A 26,449-nucleotide genomic window follows, 5' to 3' on the forward strand; every position below is an offset into this window, starting at 1 on the left:
GGGTAGAGTTTAAAGGAGGAGTAAACATAGTTATTAATTTTACACTATGTGCAGAATTATGTGCCATTAACCTAGCGGCACATGTAAAAGAAAAATGAAAAATAAAATGTAAGATTTAACCCCCAAAAAGTTTTCTTCCCTTACTTGCATCACCGCCCTCTTCTGCACCCTTGTGCTGGGTAAAGCAGACAACTACTTTGGGGCAGGGGTTCAATCTTTAATTGTATTTATTATTTTACAGGTACCGCTAGCTTAATGGGTATACAATGCTGCACATAGTGCAGAATTATGTAACATTAATAACTATGTTTACTGTCCCTTTAATTTTGAATTTTATTTAAAGGGCCATTGTACTCATGCATATATTATAATATATATATATATATATATATATATATATATATATATATATATATATATATATATATATATATATATATATATATATATATATATATATATTTATTTAAAGAATTAATTCAATTGTCACCGAAACTAGCTGGAATTTCATGTTGCAGATATTCATTTCTCCCTGACATATACAGACAACTCCCATAGCTGCATTTGTGGAGAGACACACATTAGTCTCATAACATAATGCAGATTTATTCAGTACAAGAACATCCATATTTTTAAATATTCACTTTTAAACCAACCAAAGAACAAAATATGAGTACAATGCCTTTTTCACCCTCAAGTATGTTAATTTAAAGTTAGCCTTGAAGTGAAAGGACAAGCATGATTAATTAACGTGCATCACTTATAAATGTCATATTCGTGGGGTAGTAGAGGGAGGAAGACAATAGTCTTAAACAATTTAAGTTACAAAATATATATTTTTTTATTTAAAAATGTATATATATATAAAAAAAAAGTATGTGTATATATATATATATATATATATATATATACACACAAATATATTATTTTTTTTTAAAAAAAATGTGTGCACTATGGAAAACAGCCTCACTGTCCTCTTAAGGGATTTAATGGGGTCTGAGGAATATTTTAGCTATGAGAAAAATTATACTTTTTTCGATCTGCTATGAAAGCTTTATACTTGCAGATCTCTTTAATATAATGCATATTTGTGGGATACGCTAGCTATGGTGTTACAAAGCCAGGCAAATGTTTGATATGTATGATCTCAGTAGATATGGGGTATTCTTATTTACCCCCATTTTATTATTTTTACCAACCCCAAGGTATTCAAACCCCCCCCCATTAAAAAAGTAAATAAAAACACTGAGTCTTAAAAGTAATTCCTGAACAAGTTTTTTTTAATGTATTAAGGTATCTTAACAGAATATTAAATTCTCATAATAAGACTAAGGGTCAGGGCAGGGAGTGTAAAACAAATAGAGAGCCAAAAGACAAGGGGTCTAAAGACAACAGGATGCAAAGGGCAAGAATGAAGTAGACTGAGGGCTTCTGGGAGTCATGGAGTGTGACACCTGGGTATCAGAATTACCAAGCACTGAATGGAGTGCGTTAGGTAGATTTATAGGCCCTGGAAGGATACCTACATGATGCAAGTGTGTACAAGTGAACATGTAGACAGAATTTGGCTTCAACACAACCCACTGACAATAGTCATAAAATCTCGCACACACAAATGTTGAATGGATGTGATCTTTTCTGCCTTCTATCTTTGGTTATGGGAAACCTATGTAAACAGGTAAATGTCCCATCTTACCTGAAGGCACTGATAATTGGGTAATAAAGAAATTAGGTACGCTCTTTTCTGTCTTACAGTGAAGTATCTAAACTGTTTAATTGTTGCAACCAAAGTAGTTTTTTAAAAAATTTTTTTTATAGTTTTACTTATTTTTTAAATAACATTGCTCTGATTTTCAGACCCTAACCAAGCCCCAAAGTTTTAGGAGAATACTATCAGATACCTACTCCAGCTTGCTCCTGTTTGTGTAAAGGGTCTTTTCATATGCAGAAGAAGGGGGAGGGAGGGAGCTTTCCAGCTACCTTTTCAACAGAGGTAAACTGAGAGCTTCTAAGTAAGTTTTTAAACAGTTTTATACTGGATTTTTAGATCAGTATCTGTGCATCTTATTCTTTATAGTAGTGTCTATTACATGCAGTTATATGAAAATGGGTGTATATGTATACTCCACAAGTTTCTAAAGGTCCAATGTCCCCACTGAGCAACAGCCCACAAACTACTGTACCTTAATAGAAAGGTCTGCTGAGGAAAGGTTCTTAGAACATATCCACCAGAAGATTGACTAAATTAAGAGTATGAGGGAAAGAATAAGGACCACCTTTATTCTGGCAATTTATTGAGTGATCAGTTCTGTAAATGCCATGACAGAAAATGATGTCACTGATGAGTGTTTGTCAGGGATAGCCAAGATAAGTTAGTAGTGTAAGATCCTAAAAAGCAGCAATAATATGTTTAGAAAGACAACACTGAAGCAAAGTGCATGATTAATAAAAGTGCTGATATAAAACCAAAAGCTTCCCATACATGTGCATGGCTAGGCTATATTAAGAGATCTTACTTATCAATTATGATGTCTATTTGACATTGTAACAGAAAGCACAAATACAAGTGAGTATAAACCCAGTAAAATAATAATTAAAAAAAGAGAAAAAAGACGTTACTCGTTACAATTTTTAACAACCATATACTAGACACTCTTTCTTTAGATTATCTAAGGCTAGTAACAAACCGTAAACCTGACCTTTATAGGCGGTGCTATGGATATTTAATCACATTCAGTGACCTTCAAGGGCGGTATTACCAGCTATTCCCCCTTATTCTTTTGACCTTTATAGGCGGTGCTTTTTCGAAAGCGTCACTCTAGTTACATTCAAGGGCGTTTCTTTTGCGCACAACTGTGATAGCTGTTGGTTACAATGACTATAACAGGCGTTTCGTTACTCCCTTGTCAGATGATTTGCTACTTTGACAGCGTCCATGAACAGTAGTAGGTTGGCATAGGGTTGTATTGCTCCTCCCCTCCTGCGCGAACCGGAAGTGCCTCTCGCTCCAGCTGGTTGTCATTTTACTCTGCTCGGTCCTGAGTAGAAGGACGGGGAGGAGCAGTGGAGGCAGAACACGGAGAGAGACACCAGGACTCCAGCAACGGCAAAGGGTCCCTCTCCTCCCCCACACTTACAGTAACAATAATACCGAGCTGTCACATTATTTTCCCCTCAACTGTTTAATTTCTGATACACCGGAGTAGTCACCGGTGAAGGGGGAGCTAAAAAAGAGCAGTTGATTTAACCATATGTTGTAATGTCACAGCCCTGGAGCTGAGTCAGGGAAATAAATACCTTACGTATATAACAACAGAAGCGAAATAGTCCCTCAATTAGTGCGATAGAGACTCCCATGTACAGTAAAGCAGTAGCTGTCACTGAAATGCTGGTTTCATGAGGTAATTTTTTCTTCATTTAATGTGCTTGGCTAATCGAAGTTGGAGCTGCGATGTGGTTGTGAAATACATATGACAGATGATGTTTTGTTGTCCTATTTTATGTAATTTTTCAAATGTATAAATGTGAGGTGTTTTAGGCATTGCTGCTTTGTAAAAAAAAAAAAAAAAAAAAAATGAGACGTCATCTTATTTTCCTCTCTCTTCTCTCTCCCTGTTTGACTTGATGGGCGAGCCAGTGCTGAGAGGAGGAAGAGGGTTTACACAGCACAAGCAGCAGTAAGAGAAGATCTAATCGTACCCCAGCATTCTGATTGCAACACATTAATAGGAAGAAGGACAGCCTGGGAAAAAAAGAGCTTCTTTATAACAGAAAATCCTCCATGATCTCTGTACACTTAATGGATTGAAGCTGGGGTAGAAGAGCAACACATACAGACACAACCCAGTTTCTGCAAACCAAAGAATATTTGGTATATTCCTCATATAACTTACTCCCCCCTTGCAGAATGAGGCACAATCCTCTCTAGTAAATGTCTGAAGAAGATTATCATTATAAATGCTTTTTTTCCAGAGGAGAATTATAATCTTTATATTTGAAAGATAAGTGTTCTCACGATTATTGAAACGTCTATTCTTTTAACAAAATTTGGCTTCAACCAGAAATTTTATTTTATCTCCTGCAAATTTGTTATAAATGGGGGATTACGGGTTTGGAGTGCTGGTTCAAAATAACACTGGGAATAAATCGGCTTTTCCAGTCAGATTTCATCCACATCTGCAGCCTCCTCACCATCATCAAAATGCAACTCCAAGCCCTGCTGCTTTTATAAATAACACAGCTGCTAATGGCAGTAATGCTGGGTCAGCTTGGCTTTTTCCTGCTGCAACTGCTCATAACATCCAGGATGAGATACTGGGCTCAGAAAAATCCAAATCTCAGCAACAACAGGAACAACAAGAGTCTTTAGAAAAACAGCAGCTTTCCCCTAACCAAAGTCAGGAAGCAGGGATTCTATCTGATTCTGAAAAGGTCAAATCTGAAGAAAATCTAGGAGACAGCTCTTCAGAGAATGGTAGCAGCAAAGAGAAAATAAGAATAGAATCCCCTGTTCTGACAGGTTTTGATTATCAAGAAGCATCAGGCCTGGGGTCCTCAAATCAGACCCTGACATCATCTGCATCCCCATTAACTGGTTTCAGTAACTGGTCAGCTTCTATTGCCCCTTCATCTTCCACAATTATTAATGAAGATGCAAGTTTCTTTCACCAGGGAGGGGTTCCTGCTGCTTCAGCAAATAATGGTGCTCTGCTGTTCCAGAATTTCCCTCACCATGTGAGCCCTGGCTTTGGTGGTAGCTTTTCCCCTCAGATTGGACCCCTGTCTCAGCATCACCCACACCATCCTCATTTTCAGCACCACCATAATCAACACCAACAGCAAAGGAGATCTCCTGCTAGTCCACACCCACCCCCATTCACTCACAGAAATGCTGCTTTTAACCAACTGCCCCATTTGGCCAATAACCTTAATAAACCACCTTCTCCATGGAGCAGCTACCAAAGCCCATCACCAACACCATCTTCCTCTTGGAGCCCTGGTGGTAGTGGATATGGAGGATGGGGGGGCACTCAAGGTAGGGATCACCGAAGAGGACTTAATGGAGGAATAACACCACTGAATTCCATCTCGCCATTAAAGAAAAATTTTGGAAATAACCACATTCAGTTGCAGAAGTATGGCAGGCCTAATTCAGCCTTTGCACCAAAATCTTGGATGGATGACAGCTTAAACAGGGCTGACAACATATTTCCTTTTGCGGTGAGGCTCTCTGGTTTGAATCACTATTTTTAGTGCATATATACAGTGTTTTGTAAACAAAACCAAAAGTAGTAGTTTATAAATGTAATACTTTCTAATTTAATCGCTATAAGATGCTATGGTTGTATGTGTGTATGTATATATGTGTATATATATATATATATACACACACTTTTTATTTTCTTATATAATACACTATATATGTATATATGATACACTGATATTTTCTAGTTTTTCACACAATAATGCATCTTTTTGTTTTCAAGATTATATAGTAACGGACTTGCAGTTAATTTCAATATAATTTACTTTTGTAAAATTGATAAGATGAATTGTCCTCTTAGGAGAATTTAGTGCTGTATGTCATTTCATGATTTGCAAGGCTAAAAAAGCCCTTTTGATGCTATTGCTGGAAAATGAAATTGAGACATTCTCCACAGTCACGTTTGATAGCGTAAGTAAATAGAATCTCATTATTAGATACACAGTAGTACTTGAATTAGCTTCACTATATGGCACTATTTGTGGTGTGTTGCTTTGTTTCTTTTGGTTTTTAGTATGTTTTCATGTAAGAAACAGGACATTCTAGTGATTCCAACATGTATTATATGTGTATATATGTATGTGTGTGTATATGTATGATAGATATATAGATATATATATATATATATATATATATATATATATATATATATATATATATATATATATACATATACACAACATTATATGTGATTACATGGCTGTATACAGTGTTCTCAACAGGAAATGTTGCCCACCGTGTGGCATTATGAAATACCTGGATGGGGACAGTGTAATACTTAATAATATAACCTTTTCTGGTATCCAAAGCACAAAATAATTGCATAATTAAACATACATTTATTGAATGATAATTTGTGCAATAAACATTGACAAATTTTAATTTTAGCTTAATATTGGTGGTCAATAAAATCAGCTGTGTGGTGCATCCATTAAAAAGGTCCTGGGGAGAACCACCACCCAATATTGGTGCTTGCTTTAAATGGTTTGACCTTGAATTATTGCAGTAGTACACAATATTTGCTTATTGCCCAGTTCTGGTTCAGTAGACTGTGTTTTATTTTTTATTTTTAAAGCAGTACATTGCAGCAATTGTTGGCAGAACATATATTATGATAAAACACACACATACTTAAGAAACATCATATAATATTATGTATGTATGTGGATATATACATTTCAGTGACTTAAATTGTGTGTTGATTTTGTTAAATATACATTTATGTATCCAAACTGGATAGATATTGTAAAGCATTTCTATCCCTTGTGATTTTTAAAGGCCCTAACTGTTAAAAATGCACACTCATGGTGCTGAGTTACCAAAATCACTTGAGATGTGCCTTACAACAATATATTGTGTTAATTCTTCAGGGCAGCAAAGATGTTTTTTTTTTTTTTTTAATTTTATTTTTTATATATTATACATAGTACAGCTGTGCTAAATATTGGCATGCGAAAAGTGCACATTTATATTTAAGATCAGTGTTTATCAACAAACATTGTGTCCTTAACAAATGGTCATTTTATTTGTATGTGAAAGCTTGAAAAAGTGCATGATAAAAGGTTGAAACTTGGGGGATGAACCTTAAAGGGACATACAAGTGCAAAAAGCAAATACTCTTATTATTGCACTATTGCTCACATATAACTGTTTAACCTCTGCAAAGAAATTAAACACGCAGCTAAACAGCTGCAGAGCAGCAATGCACTTACTGGGATGTTGCTGAACACGAGATAAACCTATGACAAAAGATGTGTGTGGCCACCAGTCACCAGCTAGCTCCAAGTAATTTATTGCTGTTGTTGAGGCTATGTACCTATGCCTTTTAACAAAGAATATCTGAATCTTGAAAGTTTTTAATTTTGACTTTGACGTCCTTTTAAAGGGACATTAAACTGCTGAGTACAACTACAGTAGCAATGTTACTTCTCACTATGCTATTGTTTTTCCACCTGTGCCTGCAGCTGTTTTCAATTATTCTCTTATTTTAACTTCTTTAATGTATCAGTTAGTGAAGCTCTGCATCTTCTCGCATGTTGCCGCCATCTTGCTTATTTTTGTTGTAAATTTTTCAAGTGTGCAAAAAACGTAAATAATGTAGTGCTTCAGCTCTCTATGTGAGCTATACTGAAGTGCTAGGTACAGCTGTCAAAAAGCCAGTAACATCACAGATCTGTGAAAGTGCATTGCTTCTGTCACAGGATGTAACAACGCATGCTACAAAATATAAAATGCAGAGCTTTAACAACTGAATTCTGTAATGAGTTAAAATAAGAGAATGGCTGCAGGTACAGGAGGAAAACGATAGCATACTACTGTAGTTGTACCCAGTTAAAACCCCTTTTTAAAGTCTTTTTTTTTTTTTTATTTATGTATCAGAAATTATTCACAGCATTGCAAAAGGTTTGTGTTTTAAAATGTTTTAAAAGCAACTAAAATTTTGGTATAAAATGTCTTGTTTTTCAGGTCTTGGAATGTTGTTTATCTCTTACTTGCTGTGGCCAATTAGGGACAAATATAAACATTTTCCTGCACATATCAACCAATTATTGTACAGCATGTAGAAGTGTTATGGTTTTGCTTTCCACAGAATGCAGTCCAGCCTCTCTGTGGGGAGTGAGAAGCTATTTAGAGTTAAATTGCAAGAAAAGCAGGTGAAAAATTAAGGGCTTTGCAAAGTTTTTAGTTATGCATTATATAAATTATGATTTAACCCCTTAACGACCAAGGACTTGCCTGGCACGTCCTCAGGGGTTTGAAGCGCTGGAATCGATCGTGATCGCTTCCAGCCACTTTCAGGTCATTGCAATGATGCCTTGATATTGAGGCATCCTGCAATAACCTTTTTTAAGCATCCGATGCAGAGAGAGACACTCTGTGGCCCTCAGAGTGTCTCTCTCTGCATCGGCCAGCAATGGTGCTGATCGTTGGTTGGTTGGTTGGTTGGTGGGTGGGAGGGAGGCAGGTGGGCGGCCTATCGCTAAAGTAGTTCCTTCTTGATGTGGATCCGGTATTGCCGGGATGGCGTCGGGAACGCAAACTACTTAGTCACTCTATTCAATAATTTCAATGCATAAGGGAAGGAGAACGAGGGAGGGGGGATAAGTTGGGTGCAGGGTATGGGGGGGGGGCAGCTGCAATGCAGAAAAATTTATTTTTATATAAAAAAATAAAACCTAATTTTTTTAAGCAAACTGTGTACTGGCAGTCAGCTGCCAGTACCCAAGATGGTGGCAAATAGGTAGAGGGGGGAGGGTTAGAGAGCTGCTTGGGTGGGGATCAGGGAGGTTTGGGGCTTAGGGGGTATCCTACACTGAAGAATTATATTTAAAAAAAAACAACAAAAAAAACCCTTATTTTAGTACTGGCAGACTTTCTGACAGTACTTAAGATGGCAATGACAATTGTGGGGTAGGGGAGAGAGCTGTTTGAAAGGGAACAGGGGGTGGGATGTGGGAGGCTGATATCTACAGTAAAGCTAAAATTAACCATGCAAGCTACTTAATTAACCCCTTCACTGCTGGGCATAATACAAGTGTGGTGCCAGCAGTATTTAGCGGCCTTCTAATTACCAGAAAGCAACGCCAAAGCCATATATGTATGCTATTTCCGAACAAAGGGGATCCCAGAGAAGAATTTACAACCATTTGTGCCATAATTGCACAAGCTGTTTGTAAATCATTTCAGAGAGAAACCTAAAGTTTGTGAAAAAGTGAACAATTTTTTTTTTATTTGATCGCATTTGGCAGTGAAATGGTATCATGAAATATACCAAAATGGGCCTAGATCAATACTTTGGGTTGTCTACTAAAAAAATATATACATATGAAGGGTTATTCAGGGATTCCTGACAGATATCAGTATTACAATGTAACTATCGCTAAGAAAAAAATAAAAATAATGGTTTGGCAATAGCAAAGTGCTACTTGTACTTATTGCCCAATAACTTGCAAAGAACATGTAAACATTGGGTATTTCTAAACTGAGGACAAAATTTAGAAACCTAATTAGCATGGGTGTTTTTTGGTGGTTGTCAAAGTTAGAAAAAGTGTGTTTTTTTTTTTTTTTTTTCATCATATTTTATTAAAAAAAATTATAGTAAATTATATAATGAAAATAAAGAATCTTTATAAAGTCCATTTAATGGCGAGAAAAAACGGTATATAATATGTATGGGTACAGCTAAACATAAACACAGCAGAAATGTAAAAATAGCCCTGTTCCTTAACGGTAAGGTAATTGAAAAGTGCTGTGGTCACTAAGGGGTTAATGTCTGTTATTAGTTCAAGCTTTACAGAAAGATCTTGCGCTACTATATCATTAAAGGAACAGTAAATGTATAAATTAATGTTACGTAATTCTGCACATAGTGCAGAATTATGTAACTTTTAACCTTGCAAAACCTGTGAACAATTAAATATTTAACCCCCCAAACTATTATTTACCTTACCTTCCTTGCTAGGCTCTTCTGTTTTTTCAAAAGTGTAATTGTGTCATTGAACTAAATGTAGCATTCTCCCACTCTGGGTAAAACTGTCGACAAACTTTTTGGTAAAATACAGAGGGGCAGAAGAGGCTGTTTTTTTTTTTTTTTTAATTTTTTATACAGGTGTCATTAGGTTAAAGTGATTGTAAACTTTAATGAATTAATGCCCAGGATCAAAAAATTATCTTGAAAACAGAGGCACTTTAATTTGTTAAAGTTTACAAAGACACTTATTTTTAAAAATACTTACCTTTGCGTTATGGTAAACAGAACACCATCCTTTGCCCACATCTCTTACTTTTTTAAGCATATGGATGATGAATCCGGCTTCCCAAGATATGGCGAGTCCACGGCTTGAGTAATTACTGTTGGGAATATCACTCACTCCTCGCCAGCAGGAGGAGGCAAAGAGCACCACAGTTAAACTGCTAAGTATCACTTACTTACCCACAACCCCAGTCATTCTCTTTGCATGCGGTGTATGGAGGAGGTGAAGTTTAGGTTTCTGAAAAAAAAATTTGATTTAATCTACAAGCAAGTTTTGGGGTATAGCCGTATTCCACGCCATTCCTTGCGGTCGGGTAGTGGTGGCTTTAAAGCAGTTTGGAACTTGTAAAGAGGTACTTACTGAGTTTTCCTAACAATTGCTGCCCTAGTTTAGAAAGCCAGAGTTGGCTGTTCTTTATTTCTCTTGTTAGGTGTATCCAGTCCACGGATCATCCATTACTTGTGGGATATTCTCCTTCCCAACAAGAAGTTGCAAGAGGATCACCCACAGCAGAGCTACTATATAGCTCCTCCCCTAACTGCCATAGCCAGTCATTCTCTTGCAAGCTCTCAACATAGCTGGAGGTAGTAAGAGGAAAGTGGTAAAATACAGGGAGTGCAGAATTATTAGGCAAGTTGTATTTTTGAGGATTAATTTTATTATTGAACAACAACCATGTTCTCAATGAACCCAAAAAACTAATTAATATCAAAGCTGAATAGTTTTGGAAGTAGTTTTTAGTTTGTTTTTAGTTATAGCTATTTTAGGGGGATATCTGTGTGTGCAGGTGACTATTACTGTGCATAATTATTAGGCAACTTAGCAAAAAACAAATATATACCCATTTCAATTATTTATTTTTACCAGTGAAACCAATATAACATCTGAACATTCACAAATATACATTTCTGACATTCAAAAACAAAACAAAAACAAATCAGTGACCAATATAGCCACCTTTCTTTGCAAGGACACTCAAAAGCCTGCCATCCATGGATTCTGTCAGTGTTTTGATATGTTCACCATCAACATTGCGTGCAGCAGCAACCACAGCCTCCCAGACACTGTTCAGAGAGGTGTACTGTTTTCCCTCCTTGTAAATCTCACATTTGATGATGGACCACAGGTTCTCAATGGGGTTCAGATCAGGTGAACAAGGAGGCCATGTCATTAGATTTTCTTCTTTTATACTCTTTCTTGCCAGCCACGCTGTGGAGTACTTGGACGCGTGTGATGGAGCATTGTCCTGCATGAAAATCATGTTTTTCTTGAAGGATGCAGACTTCTTCCTGTACCACTGCTTGAAGAAGGTGTCTTCCAGAAACTGGCAGTAGGACTGGGAGTTGAGCTTGACTCCATCCTCAACCCGAAAAGGCCCCACAAGCTCATCTTTGATGATACCAGCCCAAACCAGTACTCCACCTCCACCTTGCTGGCGTCTGAGTCGGACTGGAGCTCTCTGCCCTTTACCAATCCAGCCACGGGCCCATCCATCTGGCCCATCAAGACTCACTCTCATTTCATCAGTCCATAAAACCTTAGAAAAATAAGTCTTGAGATATTTCTTGGCCCAGTCTTGACATTTCAGCTTGTGTGTCTTGTTCAGTGGTGGTCGTCTTTCAGCCTTTCTTACCTTGGCCATTTCTCTGAGTATTGCACACCTTGTGCTTTTGGGCACTCCAGTAATGTTGCAGCTCTGAAATATGGCCAAACTGGTGGCAAGTGGCATCTTGGCAGCTGCACGCTTGACTTTTCTCAGTTCATGGGCAGTTATTTTGCGCCTTGGTTTTTCCACACGCTTCTTGCGACCCTGTTGACTATTTTGAATGAAACGCTTGATTGTTCGATGATCACGCTTCAGAAGCTTTGCAATTTTAAGAGTACTGCATCCCTCTGCAAGATATCTCACTATTTTTGATTTTTCTGAGCCTGTCAAGTCCTTCTTTTGACCCCTTTTGCCAAAGGAAAGGAAGTTGCCTAATAATTATGCACACCTGATATAGGGTGTTGATGTCATTAGACCACACCCCTTCTCATTACAGAGATGCACATCACCTAATATGCTTAATTGGTAGTAGGCTTTCGAGCCTATACAACTTGGAGTAAGACAACATGCATAAAGAGGATGATGTGGTCAAAATACTAATTTGCCTAATAATTCTGCACTCCCTGTATAGTTAGTTTTTTCTTCAATCAAAAGTTTATTGTTTTTAAATGGTACCGGAGTTGTGCTATTTTATCTCAGGCAGCATTTAGAAGAAGAATCTGCCTGCGTTTTTCTATGATCTTAGCAGAAGTAACTAAGATCCACTGCTATTCTCACATATGTCTGAGGAGTGAGGTAACTTCAGAGGGAGAATGGCGTGCAGGGTATCCTGCAATAAGGTATGTGCAGTTAAGTTTTTCTAGGGATGGAATTTGCTAGACAATGCTGCTGATACCGGATTAATGTAAGTTAAAGCCTAAATACAGTGATTTAATAGCGACTAGTATCAGGCTTGCTATCAGAGGTATATACTCTGATTAATGTGCAATATAAAACGTTTGCTGGCATGTTTAATCGTTTTTATATATGCTTTGGTGATTAAACTTATTGGGGCCTAGTTTTTTCCACATGGCTGGCTTTATTTTTGCCTAGAAACAGTTTCCTTAGGCTTTCCACTGTTATAGTATAAAAGTTACAGTTGGTGCAGTTAAAATTACAAACTGTGACATTCAGCTTCCCTCAGCAGTCCCCTGCATGCTATAGGACATCTCTGAAGGGCTCAAAAGGCTTCAAAAGTAGGAGCTGTGGCAGTTGTTATGACTGTTTAAAAAACATATTTTTCGTTTTGTTAATCTGTTTTTTGTATTAAGGGGTTAATCATCCATTTGCAAGTGGGTGCAATGCTCTGCTAACTTGTTACATACACTGTAAAAATTTCGTTAGTTCAATTGCCTTTTTTCACTGTTATTTCAAATTTTGGCAAAATTTGTTTCTCTTAAAGGTACAGTAACGTTTTTTTTATATTGCTTGTTAACTTGATTTAAAGTGTTTTCCAAGCTTGCTAGTCTCATTGCTAGTCTGTATAAACATGTCTGACATAGAGGAAACTCCTTGTTCATTATGTTTAAAAGCCATGTTGGAACCCCATAGGAGAATGTGTACTAAATGTATTGATTTCACTTTAAACAATAAAGATCAGCTGTTATCTTTAAAAGAATTATCACCAGAGGATTCTGACGAGGGGGAAGTTATGCCGACTAACTCTCCCCACGTGTCGGACCCTTTGACTCCCGCTCAAGGGACTCACGCTAAAATGGCGCCAAGTACATCAAAGACGCCCATAGCGATTACTTTGCAGGACATGGCGGCAATCATGGATAATACCCTGTCAGCGGTATTAGCCAGACTGCCTGAATTCAGAGGAAAGCGCGATAGCTCTGGGGTTAGACGTAATACAGAGCGCGCAGATGTTTTAAGGCCCATGTCTGATACTGCGTCACAATATGCAGAAGCTGAGGAAGAGCTTCAGTCTGTGGGTGACGTCTCTGACTCGGGGAAACCTGATTCAGATATGTCTACTTTTAAATTTAAGCTTGAGAACCTCCGGGTGTTGCTTGGAGAGGTTTTAGCTGCTCTGAATGACTGTGACACAATTGCAGTGCCAGAGAAATTGTGTAGACTGGATAAATACTACGCGGTGCCGGTGTGTACTGACGTTTTTTCCAATACCTAAAAGGTTTACAGAAATTATTACTAAGGAGTGGGACAGACCCGGTGTGCCGTTTTCCCCCCTCCTATTTTTAGAAAAATGTTTCCAATAGACGCCACCACACGGGACTTATGGCAGACGGTCCCTAAGGTGGAGGGAGCAGTTTCTACTTTAGCAAAGCGTACCACTATCCCTGTCGAGGACAGTTGTGCTTTTTCAGATCCAATGGATAAAAAATTAGGTTACCTTAAGAAAATGTTTATTCAACAAGGTTTTATCCTGCAGCCCCTTGCATGCATTGCTCCTGTCACTGCTGCTGCGGCGTTCTGGTTTGAGTCTCTGGAAGAGGCCTTTCAGACAGCTACTCCATTGACTGAAATACTTGACAAGCTTAGAAGACTTAAGCTAGCTAATTCTTTTGTTTCTGATGCCATTGTTCATTTGACTAAACTAACGGCTAAGAATTCTGGATTCGCCATCCAGACGCGTAGGGCGCTATGGCTTAAATCTTGGTCAGCTGACGTGACTTCAAAGTCTAAATTACTTAACATTCCCTTCAAGGGGCAGACCTTATTCGGGCCTGGTTTGAGGGAAATTATTGCTGACATTACTGGAGGTAAGGGTCATACCCTTCCTCAGGACAGGGCCAAATCAAGGGCCAAACAGTCTAATTTTCGCGCCTTTTGAAACTTCAAGGCAGGTGCAGCATCAACTTCCTCTGCTACAAAACAAGAGGGAACTTTTGCGCAATCCAAGCCGGCCTGGAAATCTAACCAGGCCTGGAGCAAAGGCAAGCAGGCCAGAAAGCCTGCTTCTGCCTCTAAGACAGCATGAAGGAACGGCCCCCTATCCGGCAACGGATCTAGTAGGGGGCAGACTTTCTCTCTTCGCCCAGGCGTGGGCAAGAGATGTTCAGGATCCCTGGGCGTTGGAGATCATATCTCAGGGATATCTTCTGGACTTCAAAGCTTCCTCCCTACAAGGGAGATTTCACCTTTCGAGATTATCTGTAAACCAGATAAAGAAAGAGGCATTCTTAGGCTGTGTGCAAGACCTCCTAATAATGGGAGTGATCCATCCAGTTCCACAGATGGAACAAGGACAGGGATTTTATTCAAATCTGTTTGTGGTTCCCAAAAAAGAGGGAACCTTCAGACCAATTTTGGATCTAAAGATCTTAAACAAATTCCTCAGAGTTCCATCGTTCAAAATGGAAACTATTCGGACAATCCTACCTATGATCCAGGAGGGTCAGTACATGACCACAGTGGATATGAAGGATGCTTACCTTCACATACCGATTCACAAAGATCATCATCGTTTCCTAAGGTTTGCCTTTCTAGACAGGCATTATCAGTTTGTGATTCTTCCCTTCGGGTTAGCTACAGCCCCAAGAATTTTTACAAAGGTTCTGGGGTCTCTTCTGGCGGTCCTAAGACCACGGGGCATAGCAGTGGCCCCTTATATAGACGACATCCTGATACAGGCGTCAAACTTCCAAATTGCAAACGTGAACGAGGGAAAGAGTTCTCTATCACCCCTCACAAGGGTTTCCTTCCTAGGAACTCTGATAGATTCTGTAGAAATGAAAATTTACCTGACGGAGTCCAGGTTATCAAAGCTTCTAAATTCCTGCCGTGTTCTTCACTACATTCCGCGCCCTTCGGTGGCTCAGTGCATGGAAGTGATCGGCTTAATGGTAGCGGCGATGGACATAGTGCCATTTGCGTGCCTACATCTCAGACCACTGCAATTATGCATGCTCAGTCAGTGGAATGGGGATTACACAGATTTGTCCCCTCTGCTAAATCTGGATCAAGAGACCAGAGATTCTCTTCTCTGGTGGCTATCTCGGGTCCATCTGTCCAAAGGTATGACCTTTCGCAGGCCAGATTGGACAATTGTAACAACAGATGCCAGCCTTCTAGGTTGGGGTGCAGTCTGGAATTCCCTGAAGGCTCAGGGATCGTGGACTCAGGAGGAGAAACTCCTCCCAATAAATATTCTGGAGTTAAGAGCAATATTCAATGCTCTTCTAGCTTGGCCTCAGTTAGCAACCCTGAGGTTCATCAGATTTCAGTCGGACAACATCACGACTGTGGCTTACATCAACCATCAAGGGGGGACCAGGAGCTCCCTAGCGATTTTAGAAGTCTCCAAGATAATTAGCTGGGCAGAGACTCACTCTTGCCATCTATCAGCGATCCATATCCCAGGTGTAGAGAACTGGGAGGCGGATTTTCTGAATCGTCAGACTTTTCATCCGGGGGAGTGGGAACTCCATCCGAAGGTGATTGCTCAATTGGTTCATCGTTGGGGCACACCAGAATTGGATCTCATAGCGTCTCGCCAGAACGCCAAGCTTCCTTGTTACGGATCCAGGTCCAGGGACCCAGAAGCGACGCTGATAGATGCTCTAGCAGCACCGTGGTTCTTCAACCTGGCTTATGTGTTTCCACCGTTTCCTCTGCTCCCTTGACTGATTGCCAAAATCAAACAGGAGAGAGCATCGTTGATCTTGATCGCGCCTGCGTGGCCACGCAGGACCTGGTATGCAGACCTGGTGGACATGTCATCCTTTCCACCTTGGCCTCTGCCTCTGAGACAAGACCTTCTGCTACAAGGTCCTTTCAATCATCCAAATCTAATTTCTCTGAGACTGACTGCCTGGAGATTGAACGCTTGATTTTATCAAGGCGTGGCTTCTCCGAGTCAGTCATTGATACCTTTATACAGGCACGAAAGCCTGTAACCAGGAAAATCTACCATAAGATATGGCGCAAATATCTTCATTGGTGTGAATCCAAGAATTACTCATGGAGTAAGGTTAGGATTCCTAGGATATTGTCCTTTTATCCAAGAGGGTTTGGATAAAGGATTATCAGCTAGTTCTTTAAAGGGACAGATTTCTGCTCTGTCTATCCTTTTGCACAAGCGTCTGGCAGAGGTTCCAGACGTCCAGGCATTTTGTCAGGCTTCGGTTAGAATTAAGCCTGTGTTGAAACCTGTTGCTCCTCCATGGAGCTTAAACTTGGTTCTTAAGGTTCTTCAAAGAGTTCCATTTGAACCCCTAAATTCCATTGATATCAAACTTTTATCTTGGAAAGTTCTGTTTTTGATGGCTATTTCCTCGGCTCGTAGAGTCTCTGAATTATCAGCTTTACAATGTGATTCTCCTTATCTGATTTTCCATACAGATAAAGTAGTTCTGCGTACAAAACCTGGGTTTTTACCTAAGGTAGTTTCCAACAAGAATATCAATCAAGAGATTGTTGTTCCATCATTGTGTCCTAATCCTTCTTCAAAGAAGGAATGTCTTTTACATAATTTAGACGTAGTCCGTGCTTTAAAGTTTTACTTACAAGCGACTAAAGATTTTCGTCAAACATCTTCCCTGTTTGTTGTTTACTCTGGACAGAGGAGAGGTCAAAAGGCTTCGGCAACCTCTCTTTCTTTTTTGCTTCGGAGCGTAATACGCTTAGCCTATGAGACTGCTGGACAGCAGCCCCCTGAAAGGATTACAGCTCATTCTACTAGAGCTGTGGCTTCCACCTGGGCCTTTAAAAATGAGGCTTCTGTTGAACAGATTTGCAAAGCGTCGACTTGGTCTTTGCTTGATACCTTTTCAAAATTTTACAAATTTGATACTTTTGCTTCTTCGGAGGCTATTTTTGGGAGAAAGGATCTACAGGCAGTGGTACCTGCCTTGTCCCTCCCTTCATCCGTGTACTTTAGCTTTGGTATTGGTATCCCACAAGTAATGGATGATCCGTGGACTGGATACACCTAACAAGAGAAAACATAATTTATGCTTACCTGATAAATTTATTTCTCTTGTGGTGTATCCAGTCCACGGCCCGCCCTGTCCTTTTAAGGCAGGTCTAAATTTTAAACTACAGTCACCACTGCACCCTATGGTTTCTCCTTTCTCGGCTAGTTTCGGTCGAATGACTGGCTATGGCAGTTAGGGGAGGAGCTATATAGCAGCTCAGCTGTGGGTGATCCTCTTGCAACTTCCTGTTGGGAAGGAGAATATCCCACAAGTAATGGATGCTCCGTGGACTGGATACACCACAAGAGAAATAAATTTATCAGGTAAGCATAAATTATGTTTTTTCAAAGCTCTCTGTGAAGAACTGTCTCTTCTCATACCTTGTAACTGTCTACATGCCGGACAGGGGAGCAGGTAAGTGCTTTTTCTTCCAGTTGGGGAGACCATGCACTTAAAGGGGCAGTCAACACCAGAATCTTTGTTGTTTAAAAAGAAAGATATTCCCTTTATTACCCATTCCCCAGTTTTGCATAACCAACACTGGAGGTGCGCTACATCTTCTAAGTGCAATCAATAAGTGATATTATTACCTTTCTCCTCTGTACTATACTATGGTAGCTGTGTTTCATTACTGACAGGTTCGGATGCTTTGCCTGCTGACCATTTGATCGAGTGCTTGAACTGTTGGCACACAGTGAGCTGGGCCACAGCTATTGATCCAGTCTGCTCCATCTGCACCTTTTGGGTGCTACACCTTTGTGAGTACCTTTCTGTATTGCCCCAAAAAACATAATTTATGTAAGAACTTACCTGATAAATTCATTTCTTTCATATTGGCAAGAGTCCATGAGCTAGTGACATATGGGATATACAATCCTACCAGGAGGGGCAAAGTTTCCCAAACCTCAAAATGCCTATAAATACACCCCTCACCACACCCACAATTCAGTTTAACGAATAGCCAAGCAGTGGGGTGATAAAGAAAGGAGTAGAAAGCATCAACAAAGGAAATTTGGAAATAATTGTGCTTTATACAAAAAATCATAACCACCATAAAAAGGGTGGGCCTCATGGACTCTTGCCAATATGAAAGAAATTCATTTATCAGGTAAGTTCTTACATAAATTATGTTTTCTTTCATGTAATTGGCAAGAGTCCATGAGCTAGTGACATATGGGATATCAATACCCAAGATGTGGAGTCTTCCACTCAAGAGTCACTAGAGAGGGAGGGAATAAAAATAAAAACAGCCATATTTCGCTGAAAAAATTAATCCACAACCCAAAATAATAAGTTTATTTTCATTTTTGAAAGAAAAAAACTTAAATCAAAAAGCAGAAGAATCAAACTGAAACGGCTGCCTGAAGAACTTTTCCACCAAAAACTGCTTCCGAAGAAGCAAATACATCAAAATGGTAGAATTTAGTAAATGTATGCAAAGAGGACCAAGTCGCCGCTTTGCAAATCTGATCAACTGAAGCTTCATTCTTAAAAGCCCACAAAGTGGAGACTGATCTAGTAGAATGAGCTGTAATTCTCTGAGGCGGGGCCTGACCCGACTCCAAATAAGCTTGATGAATCAAAAGTTTCAACCAAGAAGCCAAGGAAATAGCAGAAGCCTTCTGACCTTTCCTAGGACCAGAAAATAAAACAAATAGACTGGAAGTCTACCTGAAATCTTTAGTAGCTTCCACATAATATTTCAAAGCTCTTACCACATCCAAAGAATGTAAGGATCTCTCCAAAGAATTCTTAGGATTAAGACACAAGGAAGGGACAACAATTTCTCTACTAATGTTGTTAGAATTCACAACCTTAGGTAAAAATTGAAAAGAAGTCCGCAAAACTGCATTATTCTGATGAGAAATCAGAAAAGGAGACTCACAAGAAAGAGCAGATAGCTCAGAAACTCTTCTAGCAGAAGAGATAGCCAAAAGGAACAACACTTTCCAAGAAAGTAGTTTAATATCCAAAGAATGCATAGGCTCAAATGGAGGAGCCTGTAAAGCCTTCAGGACCAAATTAAGACTCCAAGGAGGAGAAATTGATTTAATGACAGGCTTAATACGAACTAAAGCCTGTACAAAACAGTGAATATCAGGAAGTATAGCAATCTTTCTGTGAAATAAATCAGAGCAGAGATTTGTCATTTCAAGGAACTTGCAGACAAACGCTTATCCAAACCATCCTGAAGGAACTGTAAAATTCTAGGAATTCTAAAAGAATGCCATGAGAATTTATGAGAAGAACACCATGAAATGTAAGTCTTCCAAACTCTATAATAAATCTTTCTAGAGACAGATTTACGAGCTTTTAACATAGTATTAATCACTGAGTCAAAGAAACCTCTATGACTTAGAACTAAGCGTTCAATCTCCATACCTTCAAATTTAATGATTTGAGATCCTGATGGGAAAAAAACGGACCTTGAGATAGTAGGTCCAGCCGTAACGGAAGTGGCCAAGGCGGACAACTGGACATCCGAACCAGATCCGCATACCAAAACCTGTGTGGCCATGCTGGAGCCACCAGCAACACAAAAGACTGTTCCATGATGATTTTGGAGATCACTCTTGGAAGGAGAACTAGAAGCGGGAAGATGTAAGCAGGTTGATAACACCAAGGAAGTGTCAGCGCATCCACTGCTTCCGCCTGAACATCCCTGGACCTGGACAGGTATCTGGGAAGTTTCTTGTTTAGATGAGAGGCCATGAGATCTATCTCTGGAAGCCCCCACATATGAACGATCTGAGAAAATACATCTGGTTGGAGAGACCACTCCCCTGGATGTAAAGTCTGGCGGCTGAGATAATCCGCCTCCCAATTGTCTACACCTGGGATATGCACCGTAGAGATTAGACAGGAGCTGGATTCCGCCCAAGCAAGTATCCGAGATGCTTCTTTCATAGCTTGGGGACTGTGAGTCCCACCCTGATGATTGACATAAGCCACCGTTGTGATATTGTCTGTCTGAAAACAAATGAACGGTTCTCTCTTTAGCAGAGGCCAGAACTGAAGAGCCCTGAGAATTGCACGGAGTTCTAAAATATTTATTGGTAATCTCGCCTCTTGAGATTTCCAAACAGCTCCCCAACCTGAAAGACTCGCATCTGTTGTGATCACAGTCCAGGTTGGGCGAACAAAAGAAGCCCCTTGAACCAAACGATGGTGATCTATCTACCATGTCAGAGAGTGTCGTACATTGGGATTCAAGGATATTAATTGTGATATCTTTGTATAATCCCTGCACCATTGATTCAGCATACAAAGCTGTAGAGGTCTCATGTGAAAACGAGCAAAGGGGATTGTGTCCGCTGCTGCAGTCATGAGACCTAAAACTTCCATGCACATAGCCACTGAAGGGAAAGACTGAGACTGAAGGACCGGCATGCTGCAACCAATTTTAAACGTCTCTTGTCTGTTAGATTCAGTGTCCATGACTCTGTCTCTATCTGGAAGCCTAAAACGGTGACCCTTGTCTGAGGAATCAAGAAACCTTTTGGTAAATTGATCCTCCAACCATGTTTCCGAAGAAAAAACACTAGTTGATTCGTGTGAGATTCTGCAGTATGTAAAGACTGAGCTAGTACCAAGATATCGTCCAAATAAGGAAACACCGCAATACCCTGTTCTCTGATTACAGATAGTAGGGCACCCAGAACCTTTTGAAAAGATTCTTGGAGCTGTTGCTAGGCCAAATGGAAGAGCAACAAATTGGTAATGCTTGTCTAGAAAAGAGAATCTCAGAAACTGATAGTGTTCTGGATGAATCAGAATATGAAGGTATGCATCCTGCAAGTCTATTGTGGACATATAATGTCCTCGCTGAACAAAAGGCAGAATAGTCCTTATAGTCACCATCTTGAAAGTTGGTACTCTTACGTAACTATTCAAAATTTTTAGATCCAAAACTGGTCTGAATAAATTTTCTTTCTTTGGTACAATGAATAGGTTTGAATAAAACCCCAAACCTTGTTCCTGAGGAGGAACTGGCATGATTACCCCTGAAGACTCCAGGTCTGAAACACACTTCAGAAAAGCCTGAGCTTTTACTGGATTTACAGGGATGCGTGAGAGAAAAAATCTTCTCACAGGAGGTCTTACTTTGAATCCTATTCGATACCCTTGAGAGACAATGCTCTAAATCCAATGATTTTGGACAGATTTTATCCAAAAATCCTTGAAAAACCTTAATCTGCCCCCTACCAGCTGAGCTGGCATGAGGGCTGCACCTTCATGTGGATTTAGGGGCTGACTTTGGTTTCCTAAATGGCTTGGATTTATTCAAATTTGAGGAAAGCTTCCAATTGGAAGCAGATTCCTTGGGGGAAGGATTGAGTTTTTGTTCCTTATTCTGACGAAAGGAACAAAAACGGTTAGAAGCCTTAGATTTACCCTTAGGTTTTTTTATCCTGAGGCAAAAAAACTCCTTTTCCTCCAGTGATAGTTGAAATAATAGAATCCAACTGAGAACCAAATAAATTACCTTGGAAAGAAAGAGATAGTAATCTAGATTTAGATGTCATATCAGCATTCCAAGATTTAAGCCACAAAGCTCTTCTAGCTAAAACAGCTAAAGACATGGATCTAACATCAATATTGATAATATCAAAAATGGCATCACAAATAAAATGATTAGCATGTTGCAGTAAGCAAACAACGCTAGATATGTCAGAATCCAATTCGTGTTGCGCTAAATTTTCCAACCAGAATGTTGATGCAGCCGCAACATCAGCCAAAGAAATAGCAGGTCTGAGAAGATGACCTGAATATAAATAGGCCTTAGATAAGATTCAAGCTTCCTATCTAAAGGATCCTTAAAGGAAGTGCTATCTTCCATAGGAATAGTGGTACGTTTAGCAAGAGTAGAAATAGCCCCATCAACTTTGGGGATTTTTTCCCAAAACTCTATAGATTTTGCTGGTAAAGGATACAATTTTTTAAACCTTGAAGAAGGAATAAAATAAGTACCTGGCTTATTCCATTGCCTAGAAATCATATCAGAAATAGCCTCAGGAATGGGAAAAACCCCTGGGGAAACCACAGGAGGTTTAAAAACAGCATTTAAACGTTTATTAGACTGAAAGTCAATAGGACTGGTTACCTCAATATCCAAAGTAATTAACACTTCTTTTAATAAAGAACGCATATACTCTATTTTAAATAAATAAGTAGATTTGTCAGTGTCAATATCTGAGGAAGGATCTTCTGTTTCAGATAGATCCTCATCAGAAGAGGATGAATTATGTTGTTGGTCATTTGAAATTTCATCAGCTAAATGAGAAGTTTCAAAAGACCTTTTACGTTTATTAGAAGGTGGAAATGCAGACAAAGCCTTCATAATAGAATCAGAAACAAATTCTTTAAAATTTACAGGTATATCATGCACATTAGAAGTTGAAGGAACTGCAACTGGCAATGTACTATTACTGATGGAAACACTATCTGCATGTAAAAGTTTATCATGACAACTATTACAAATGACATTCGGTGGAATAATTTCTACAATTTTACAACAAATGCACTTAGCTTTGGTAGAACCGCTTTTCAGGCAGCATTGTTCCATCAGAAACTTCTGAGACAGGATCAGATTGGGACATCTTGCACAATGTAAGAGAAAAAACAACATATAAAGCAAAATTATCTATTTCCTTATATGACAGTTTCAGGAATGGGAAAAAATGCAATAGCATAGGCCTCTGAAAGCAAGAGGCAAACAAACAAGGGGTATTGAAATAATGAAAAAAGTTTGGCGCCAAGTATGATGCACAACGCCAAGTATGATGCACAACGTCACCGGAAATGACACACTTGCGTCTCTAATGACGCCGCCGTGTGAAAGGTCTCGGCGTCACGTATGACGCCGGAAATAACGAAGTTGCGTCATAAAAGTACTTTTTCGTGCCAAGAATGACGCAATAAAGTTTAGCATTTGACGCACCCGCGGGCCTAGTACCCGCAATCGCAAGAAGTAGTCAATTGAAAAAAGACTAAACCCCAGGTAAGAAATACATTTCTTAAAAATGTTTACATTCCCAAATATGAAACTGACAGTCTGCAGAAGGAAATACATGAACCTGACTCATGGCAAATATAAGTACAATACATATATTTAGAACTTTATATAAATGCATAAAGTGCCAAACCATAGCTGAGAGTGTCTTAAGTAAATGAAAACATACTTACCAAAAGACACCCATCCACAGATAGCCAAACCAGTACTAAAACAGTTATTAGTAGAGGTAATGGTAAATTGAGAGTATATCGTCGATCTGAAAAGGGAGGTAGTAGATGAATCTTTACGACCGATAACAGAGAACCTATGAAATAGACCCCCGTTAGGGAAATCATCATATTCAAATAAGTGATACTCCCTTCACGTCCCTCTGACATTCGCTGTACTCTGAGAGGAATCGGGCTTCAACAATGCTGAGAAGCGCATATCAACGTAGAAATCTTAGCACAAACTTACTTCACCACCTCCATAGGAGGCAAAGTTTGTAAAACTGAATTGTGGGTGTGGTGAGGGGTGTATTTATAGGCATTTTGAGGTTTGAGAAACTTTGCCCCTCCTGGTAGGATTGTATATCCCATATGTCACTAGCTCATGGATTCTTGCCAATTACATGAAAGAAAATCTCTTTTACAGAAGTTACTAGGCCATAGTGGTGCCTCTGTGTTTTTCTTTTCTTCTAACCAACACTGTTATAGAAATTCAATTTTTACCTCTGTGATTACCTTGTATCTATGCCTCTGCAAACTGCCCCCTTATTTCAGTTCTTTTGACATACTTGCATTTTATCCAATCAATGCTCACTCCAGGGTAACTTCACGTGCATGAGCTTAATGTTATCTATATGAAACACATGAACTAATACCCTCTAATGGTTTAAGATGCATACAGATTAGAGGCAGTCTTCAAAATCTAAGAAATTAGCATATGAACCTCCTAGGTTTAGCTTTCAACTAAGTATACCAAGAGAACTAAGAAAAATTGGTGATAAAAGTAAATTGGAATTTGTTGAAAATTACATTCCCTATTTAAATCGTGAAAGTTTTTTGGGACTTGACTGTCCCTTTAAGACACTGCTTTTTTTTATTGGGAAATAGATAATCCTGTTGTATGGGTTACTCTGGGGCATGAAGCAGGCACTGTATCATGTGTCAGACTAACATTTAAACTCTTTTAAAAAGAAAGGGTAAAATGTTTTTATAAGGCTTTATTTTCTGACACATATATACTTGATAAAACAATTCAAGTTTAAACTGAAAGTAAGGCTAAATTTTCTATTTCAGCAGCTTATTCATTTCCCCATTGCTTTAAAATAAACCAATGCAACATTTTAATCTGTCCGGTTTGAAAAAATTGTTATTTCTGGTACTCAGTGTACCAGGAAGCTATTTTTAGTGCCTCTCTGTGTCGCAGCAGTAATTTGAGATCGTCATTTGCGGTCACATGACCGGCTTTATTTCATAACGTTTCTGAGGAAAAAGTTGTTTATTAAATGTTTTTTCTTATCACATTTTTTTTCTCACATAATTTTAGCTGGGGAATATTAAAATCTTTGAAACTTATCTGTACACGTTTTACTGTTTCACAACATGTCTGATATGGAGCAAGAACCTACTCTCATGAATTCATGCTTATTATGTTTTTAGATGCACAAATTGCAGCTCTTATGAAATTTTGTTCATGTATCAAGAAAACCTTGCAAAATAAAGGTACTTTTTTTTAGCCTAATGTCTCTCAGGATGATGCTGTTAAAAAAAAATTCCTCCGCTTTCTCCTGCTACGTCCTAAGTCTCAATGGCGTCACATGCAGTGCCCTGCGGTTCCTCTATAACTCCTAGTGGAGTGTATTTCAAAGCAGAAATTGCTGCCCAAGTATCTTCTGCGCTATATGTGGCATTTGCTGCCATTCCCAGATTAAAGGGAGAAACGCAAGATGAATTCTAGAAATTCAGAAAGTAAGGTGCCTGTCCTCAGTTCTGCTTCCCAAGTTGCCCTTTCTCATAAGTCTGAGGAGGAAGATACATCGGGACTTTCTGAGGGTGAAATCTCAGATTCAGACAGTATAATTCCTTCTGAGACTGAGGTGGTATCCTTCTTCAGATTTAAGCTTGAACACCTTCGTGTATTGTTAAAGGAGGTTTTCGCTGCTTAAGATGACTCTGATACCCCTGTCGTTGTCACTCCTAAGAAATATAGTAAATTTAATAGTGATGAACCTTCCACTTCGGAGGTTTTTCCTGTGCCGGACCGTGCTAGGGAGATTCTCACAGGAATGGGAGAAACCAGGGGTGTCTTTTTTTTTTTTTTTTTTTTTTTTTTTTTTTTTCCCCCGTCTCCCATTTTTAAGATGTTTCCTGTCGAGGACCCCATTAAAGACCCTTGGTATACTGTACCCCAAGTTGAAGGGGCCATTTCTACTCTGGCTAAGAAGAGAACCACTATTCCTATTGATGATAGCTGCTCTTTTCAGGATCCGATGGACAAGAAGCTGGAGGCTTATTTGAAAAAGATTTATGTTCATCAAGGTCTCCAATGGCAACCTGCCGTGTGTATTGCCACCGTGACTAGTGCGGCATCTTATTGGTTCGACGCCTTGTCTGATTTTCTTCAAATAGAGGCTTCCTTGGATGAAATTCAAGATAAGGTTAAAGCTCTTAAGTTGGTCAATTCCTTTATTGCAGATGCTATTTTTCAGGTTGTTAGACTAGGAGCTAAAACTTCTAGTTTTGTTGTCTTAGCCTGCAGGGCGATATGGTTAATATCCTTGTCTGCGGACGTTTCCTCTAAAGTCAAGGTTCTGGCGATTCCTTACAAGGGCAAAACCATGTTTGGACCCGGTTTCTCAGAAATTCTTTGATATTACGGGTGGAAAAGGGTCTTTCTTCTGTTAAGTGTGATCAGTCCACGGGTCATCATTACTTCTGGGATATTACTCCTCCCCAACAGGAAGTG

The 26,449-nt window shown here is 39.2% G+C and overlaps 1 protein-coding gene across 1 annotated transcript in view; it reads left to right on the forward strand.

Annotated features, from left to right (window-relative positions):
* Positions 1–3,043: 3,043 nt before the first annotated feature.
* The window catches only part of CPEB4 (cytoplasmic polyadenylation element binding protein 4), a 476,000-nt gene continuing 452,594 nt past the window's right edge, over positions 3,044–26,449 (forward strand). Inside the window, exons 1-2 of the mRNA XM_053717141.1 lie at positions 3,044–3,401; positions 3,638–5,220. Coding sequence (XP_053573116.1) covers positions 4,096–5,220 — 1,125 coding nt within the window. The 5' untranslated portion in view covers positions 3,044–3,401; positions 3,638–4,095. The remainder of the gene's footprint in view (positions 3,402–3,637; positions 5,221–26,449) is intronic.

This window comes from Bombina bombina, chromosome 6, assembly GCF_027579735.1.
Source record: "Bombina bombina isolate aBomBom1 chromosome 6, aBomBom1.pri, whole genome shotgun sequence".
NCBI lineage: Eukaryota > Metazoa > Chordata > Amphibia > Anura > Bombinatoridae > Bombina > Bombina bombina.